The sequence below is a fragment of the Papaver somniferum genome, chromosome 1 (genome assembly GCF_003573695.1).
Source record: "Papaver somniferum cultivar HN1 chromosome 1, ASM357369v1, whole genome shotgun sequence".
Taxonomy (NCBI): Eukaryota; Viridiplantae; Streptophyta; class Magnoliopsida; order Ranunculales; family Papaveraceae; genus Papaver; species Papaver somniferum.
The window spans coordinates 213614274-213621714 of record NC_039358.1 but is presented as its reverse complement, the minus strand read 5'-3'; the positions used below and the strand labels follow the sequence as shown (position 1 = coordinate 213621714).

General features: G+C 34.8%; 1 protein-coding gene across 1 annotated transcript; it reads right to left on the bottom strand.

Moving 5' to 3' along the window:
• Window positions 1-1604: 1604 nt before the first annotated feature.
• On the bottom strand, window positions 1605-6509 carry LOC113359837. Its single transcript, XM_026603410.1, has 9 exons — window positions 6309-6509; window positions 5704-6225; window positions 5585-5597; window positions 4495-5345; window positions 4211-4306; window positions 3389-4135; window positions 3043-3284; window positions 1894-2863; window positions 1605-1814 (listed from the first exon to the last, which is right to left on the bottom strand). Exons 1-9 carry the CDS (start codon window positions 6507-6509, stop codon window positions 1605-1607), a joined length of 3852 nt encoding a protein of 1283 aa, XP_026459195.1.
• Between the last annotated feature and the right edge of the window lie 932 nt (window positions 6510-7441).

The following is a 7441-nucleotide window of genomic DNA, read 5'->3' as shown; positions in this document are numbered from 1 at the left end:
TCCCATTGTATGAGGAGAACACTGTTTGTTATTGACTGAATAACCAGTTTCGCATCAGTTTCTATGTGAATCTTTGTGAACTGCTTCTCTTTAGCCCACGCAAGAGCTTGACGTATTTCCATGCATTCTCCCATCTCCGGACTTAGAATTCCATCTGCGTAGCATCCTTTGATTCCTTCGCATGTACCTATGTGTGAACGTAAGACAATACCAGTACCAAGCTGATTAGTATCATGATTAAAAGAGGCGTCTACGCTAAATTTTAATGTATCATGCATGGGAGGTTGCCAATGAGAAACTCTATATGTGCTATTAAGATGCATGTGTGCAGGCAAGTCAGGTAGATGAGATTGCAGGTGATAATGAATCTTATGCATTGAACCAAAAGGCTTAGAGAAACTCCCTGGAATACCACGTCGCACCTATCCTTCCATATTATCCAAGCACTTATCATCATAGTGTATAGTAATTTTTCATCAACCATACCATTATTGTTTATAAACCAACTTTCTACCCACTGAGATACACTTATTCCTCTACTGTGAACTTCATCCACATTAATATTCATCAATCTCCATACTTTGCGAGCATGACTGCAGCTGAACAATAAATGTTCCATTGATTCCACATTATGACCACATATTGCACACTGTGGTTCAATGCTTTCATTATGCAGACTCAGTTTAAACCTTGTAGGATGTGCTTCATGTATACATTTCCAAGAAAATAGCTTTATTCTGTGAGCAATTCTGGTTTTTCAGAGATTTTTCCATACCTTATCTTGAATCAATCTTCTACCAGCATAAACTTCAGTGCTACTCATAGTGAGTTTTTTTGTAGGCGCTCTTGACTGAAAATTTACCATCTGTAGCTGGCATCCATATCATAATATCTTCCTTTGAGGTATCAAGAAATAAGCTTTGTACTTTTTGCGCAGTATTATGATCAAATAGCTTGTTGACAAGTTCTACATTCCAATTATTGGTGTTAGGCAGTATCAGCTCTTCTACATCTTGATAGAATCTGTGTAGATCATTAATGAGTGTAGGAGGAGTTGCTAAACCTGGAATCCACCTGTCTTGCCAAATCTTTGTTTTCCTGCCATTGTTTACCTCCATGAAATAATTTCGCTGAACAACCTGAAGACCTTTGATAATCCCATTCCATGTGTAGGAACAGTTCACAGCTTTGAGTTCTTGATGCAGAATATCTCCATTGATGAAATATTTGTTGCTCATAATTTCAGTCTATAGAGCACTTGATTCAGTGCACAGTCTCCATTCTAACTTAGTAAGCAGAGCTAAGTTTAACATTTCAAGATCTCTAAAAGGCAAGCCACCTAAATCCTTAGGTTTACAAATCTTATGCCAACCAATTGGATTGTTACCCATGCTAGAAGTATGCCCCCAAAAGAATTTCCTCTGCACAGTAGTAAGCTTCTTGATGGTTTGATTGGATATTTTGAAAGTGCCCATTTGGTAAATAGGGATGGAGTTTGTACATGCTTAATAATTGTTGACCTGCCAGCTTGTGTCGGAGATGTAGAAGACCAAGTTGAGTATGTATTCATGAAGTTCTCTTCAATAGCCTTAAAAGCTTCTTGTTTATAGTTTGATTGAATCAGTGTGTAGCTCATTTTCAGAGATAGATTTAACTACATTTTCACAATCCATTTCAAAAATTTCCTTGGTGATTCTCAGTTCCTCCATCCATTCCACAGCAAATTCCAGTGCCTTGCATTCAAAATACTCAGCCCCATAGTCCTCTGCCACCTCATCTTCACAACATATACCTTTTTCTCCTAAAACATGTACCTGCAAAATTTCTCAGAATTAGACCAACAGTTCCTTGTTTAGTCTGTGATATATAAGAACCATCAACATTTATTTTCACAAAATCCTTGTCTGGAGGCCTCCAATTCTTGATCTGCAATTCATTGGCAATAGAATATTTATGCTGAACATTCAGATGAGAGCATTGATTAAATAACCAATTAACTCTAGTCACTGTAGCCTGTAGATGGGGTTTCTTATCTTGGAAGACCAAATAGCACCTGTCTTTCCAGATGTACCAAATAACACACATAAATCTGCATATCAGATTCTCATTACTCAAGCATAAAGCAGAAACATTACTAACTTCAGAATGGAACCAGCCTATAATCCACTGTTCAAAATCAGCATTGGATTGTCTAATGGCATCAATATTAATATTTAAGGAAAACCAAATGGCTCTACTGTAACTGCAATCCATAAAGATGTGATTAGTAGTTTCTTCACTATTTTTACAGAAACTACAGTGGGTTTCTATGCCATGTTTATATCTAGCAATCTTAGTTCTAACAGGAACTATTTGCTTAAGACATTTCCAAATGAAAATTTGAACTCTATGTGGAACTTTGAAATTCCACAAGTTTTTCCAGACATCAGTAGGAATAGATCTACCTGCAACAATAGTATTATAAGCATTTTTAACTGTGAACTTGCCTTTTCTATCTGGTCTCCATATCAGAGTATCATCACCTGTGTTAGGAACACTCAAATTAAGAATCAGATTTGCACAGTCTTGAGAGAAGAGAGTATTAACAATGTTAATATCCCATTGCCTAGTACCAGGTTGAAACAAATCACAAACAAAAGAAAAATTATCTAAGCTAGAGATTCCAACAACTGGAACAGGAGGGCTATCTAAACCAGTAACCCAAACATCTAGCCAAATGTTTATTTTAGAACCACATCTCACTAACCACCTAGTGTGTTTTTGAACAACTTCAAGACCGGAGTAAATGCTTCTCCAAAGCCAAGAACTCTCATCTTTTAGTTTATCTAGATGAACAAGACTACTATTTCTAGAGTATTTTGCCCTGAGAATTTGATAGCAAAGAGAAGAATCATCATTGCAGGCATTCCAAGCAATTTTGGTAAGCAAAGCTTGTTAAGATGTTCAAGATTCCTAAAACCTAGACCTCCCAGAGCCTTAGGAATTTTTAATTTATCACATCCTATAAAATAAATGCCTCTATGACTTCCATCTTTACCCCACCAGAACTGTCTTTGAATGGTATCAAGTTTAGCAATGGTGTTTTTAGGGACTCTAAAAACACTCATTTGATGAGTAGCCAAATCATTGAAAACATGTTTTACCATTGTTGATCTTGCAGCATAATTCATGTTTTTGCCTTTCCAAGGAATAAGCCTAGCATTAAAACTCTGTATAAGGTGTTTGAAAACTTTAGATTTATCCCTACCAATCAGGAGAGTGACACCTAGATATTTGTCAGTGTCCTGTATTTCAATCATGTCAAGAGCTCTAGAAAGATCATATTTGGCAGAAGGACTCATATTATTACTGAAATAGACACTTGACTTATTTAAGTTTAACAACTGACCTGAAATATTTCCAAACTGATTAAGAGTATAAAGATACCAGTCACATTGTGTATATCAGCTTTAGTGAAAATGAGAATATCATCTGCAAAAAGGAGATGAGTAATAGCAGGAGCATTTCTAGCTGCTTTAACACCTGAAATAACTTGATTAGAGGCAGCATTGACAAGAAGTCTAGATAAATAGTCCATAGCTATGATAAAGAGGTAGGAGGATAGAGGATCCCCCTTCCTCAGACCTCTAGTAGGACTATAAGCACTCGTGGGAGAACCATTGAGAAGAATGGAGATTAATGTGGTTGAAATGCATTGTTCAATGTATTGACAAAATTTTCCAGGAAAACCCAGCTTTTTAAGCATTCTTAAAATGAAAGGCCATTCTAACCTACCAAAGGCTTTTGATAAATCCAATTTCAGAGCCATACTACAATTATTACCTTCCTTATGTTTCATGGTATGAACCATTTCATGAACAATGATTATGTTGTCTTGAATAGCTCTACCTGGAACAAAAGCTGATTGATAAGGTGAAATAATCCTTTTTAGATAAGGTTTAATTCTATTAGCAAGTATCTTAGAGATAATCTTATATATAGTGTTGCATAAACCTATAGGTCTAAAATCAGAAGGATATTTAGCATTATCATTTTTTGGAATCAAAGAAAGGTAGGTCTTATTAAATTCTCTAGGCATGAAACCAGAAATAAAAAAACTCTGAACTGCCTGAACTACATCATTACCAACATTATCCTAGTTAACATGGTAGAAACCAGCTTGAAAGCCATCAGGGCCTGGAGAACACCAAGAGGCCATATTTTTCACTACTTGAAAAACATCATCAACAGATGGAATTCTGGTGAAAAACTCAGACAAATCATTAGTGATGACAGTAGGAATGATATCAAAAATATCCTCATGAACCTGATTTATAACAGAAAAACTTACAGAGCTCAAGTGAGAGACAAGAATGCTTGCTATATCATCTTTATTATCATACCAAGTACCATGAGCATCATATAAGTAATCAATATTTTTCCTAAACATTCTTCTATTCGTTAGAGTGTGAAAATAATTTGAATTATTATCCATATCAATTAGGAATTTATCACCATATTTCTGCTTGTAGAATTCAGTTTTGATATCAAACCACATTTTAATTGCTTATTAGTGTTACTAAGACAATCATGCTGGGAACTAGATATTGGTTCATTCTGAAGCCTGAGAAGTTGATCCTGAAGAGCATTGATATTACTATCTATATCACCAAAGTCAATCTTATTCCAATAAGAGATCCTTTTTCTAGTAGAGATATGTTTTTCATTCAACATATGACCAGGAGAGCCTCTAACATTAGTGTTCCAAGTAATTTTTAGTTGATTTTTAAAACCAGCATGTTTAAGCCACATAGCAAAAAATTTAAAAGGTATCCACAGATTTTTAGGGACTTTATCAGTATGTAAGAATGTAGGACAATGATCAGAACCAGCTTGGACAAGATGGTATAATCTAGCATTGGGAAAATCATTACACCACTGTTGATTACCCAAAGCCATATCTATTATAGAAGTTCTAATGCCAGTACCAAGATTATTACTAGACCAAGTAAAATCTCTCCCAATATATCCTAGATCCATTAGTCCACATTCATTAATTTTTTGTTGAAAAAATCTATCATCCTGAGAAACAGAAGAACTAGATTCCATAGTATGAAGATGAATATTAAGGTCTCCAATAACAATCCAGAGTTGCATGATACTATCACTAATACTAGACATGGTATCCCATTGAATTTTCTTAATATCAGAGTAAGTAGAGCCATACATGAAGGAAATCAAGACATCTTGTTTTGCAGGATGTAAACTAGAAAGAACATTGATAATATTATTGGATTTGTCCTGAACAGAACATTGAAATCCTTCTTTCCATAACAAAAGCAGACCACCAGCAAGGCCAATTCTGTCTATGAAATCATAATTTGAAAAATTTAAAGACTTAGTAAAATCGATCATTCTATTCTTGTCTATTTTTTTCAGTTAAAAACAAGATATCCGGTGATTGTTTTTTGATTAAAACATGCAATTGGTGTTTGGTAATTTTCTTAGCTAGCCCTTGAACATTCCAGCATAAAATTTTCATTTTGAAAATAGAAAAACTTGAAAAACTAGGAAGAGTAAAAAGAAGAATAAACGTTTTAAATACCTGAGAAGAGTCTCTGATACAACCATTCATGGGAGCAGAAAGTTGTGCAGTTGATTCATCCGATTCCATCATGGAATTGTGATGATGGTCCATATTAGTAGTATCATGACCTTGCATACTGCAGGTGGTTGAATACGAATGTTGTGAGGATTCATAGATGGCTCCGCATTGAGGTTGGAATTTCTCATCCTTTTCACATTTCTTGAGTCTTCTATATTACCTTCCTCAATTAATTCTTCCTCCATGTTGCAAGCTGTAGCACTTCCTTCCTTTTCTTTATTAGCTTCACTATCTTCCTTAAGAAGTGTTTCATACTCAGCAGTAGTAAGAGAGTCTAAGTAGAGTAAATGAGAGGTATACTCACAATTTTCATTATCATGATCAATGACAAAACATTTAGGGCAGATGTTCTTAGGCCGCAACTCCCAGTGATATCTGATCCATACATCTTCTGCATTTGCAGTCTTCCACCAACCACCTCTATGAAGAGATTTGTTCAGGTCCACTTCAAATCTAGTTTTGACAGTATTTCCCGCACGAGGTCTGCAGTTCCTTGGTTTGGTAGAGATCTTCCTCCCAATAAAACCAATTGCTTCATTTTTGACAGCAATATTCATATGCTCTAGCTTCAAATACTTGAACTGTAAGGTGAAGATTTGTTTATCAAAAGTATAGTCGTTCAGAGGAATATGATTATAATACTTCTAAATATGAAAAAAAAAACTCCATCAATTAGCCAAGGACCATCAACAATAACTTCATCTCTTTCAGCTTCATTGTTAAGCCTGACCAGAAGTAGATTGTGACCCATAATCCTGATTTCCTTGTTGAGATATTTACCCCATAGAGAGTTAATTTCAGATTTTATGACTCTCATCTTCATCTTGTTTTCTCTTTCATCTTTCCCAGTATGCCATAAGTCCATTGTTCAGCAGCTGCATTGATAAGTTGAGAGGAACCCACATTTAATCTTTGATTTGCAGATAAATCAATATTTTCATTTCTTAGCTGCCTAGACAGAAGATTTATATGATCACCTTGACCCGAAGACATGATTTTTCTTCAGAGAAAGATAACTTGATTCTTTCTATGGAAAAGATTTTTGATTTGTGAAACTATAAACCTTTTCTCTGTATTTATATACCAATGGTACTGAAATAACAATTGTAAGTATTTGATAAATTTATCAAGTATCTTTTATAATGGGGAACCCTAGATTCGATTTGGTATAAGAGTAATAGAGGATAAATATTGTAACCATAATTTGTTCCAGAAAAATCGGAGGAGAATTTTTCTAGAATTTGATAATAGGGTAACAAATTATCTTGATTTCCTCTACATTGAATGCTAAAATCTCGGAAGATAATTGACTGGAAATTGGGAGCCAATTTTTTTTAAAATTGCTGATTAGGATTACTGAGTAGTGTTGATGGCGGAAAGTAATAATTTTCATATTGAAGATCGGATTGAAAAGCTTGAACATGATGAATGACTGAATCCTTACTTGGATTGTGAAACTTATTTGATGAAGAGACTTGCTTGGACGAATTCAAACAACCTTCTGAACTACTAATTTGGACCATCATCACAAAGAAGATGGTTAGCACCACTGCTGGCCACATCACTGTTGTTTTCTCAACTGCAATATTCATGCTTCTTCCACCACTGGTAAACCCACAAAATGGTTGATCAGAGATCTGGAAATTCACAAACCCATTAAAATTAGATAAGAAGAAAATTGAAAAAGTTCGTAAAACCTAAACCTAAAACAGAATAATAACAAGTTATTAGATATAAAAAGTTGATTCAGTAACCATCTATCAAAATCGAATGAAAGAAATATTGATGAAACATAAG

Coding starts and splice junctions, on each gene's coding strand:
- LOC113359837 (XM_026603410.1), bottom strand. CDS start 6,509: ATGGACTTATGGCATACTGGGAAAGATGAAAGAGAAAACAAGATGAAG. Junction 6,226..6,308: donor GTCCTTGGCTAATTGATGGA/GTTTTTTTTTTC, acceptor TTCACCTTACAG/TTCAAGTATTTGAAGCTAGA. Junction 4,307..4,494: donor ATTCTACAAGCAGAAATATG/GTGATAAATTCC, acceptor GTTATAAATCAG/GTTCATGAGGATATTTTTGA.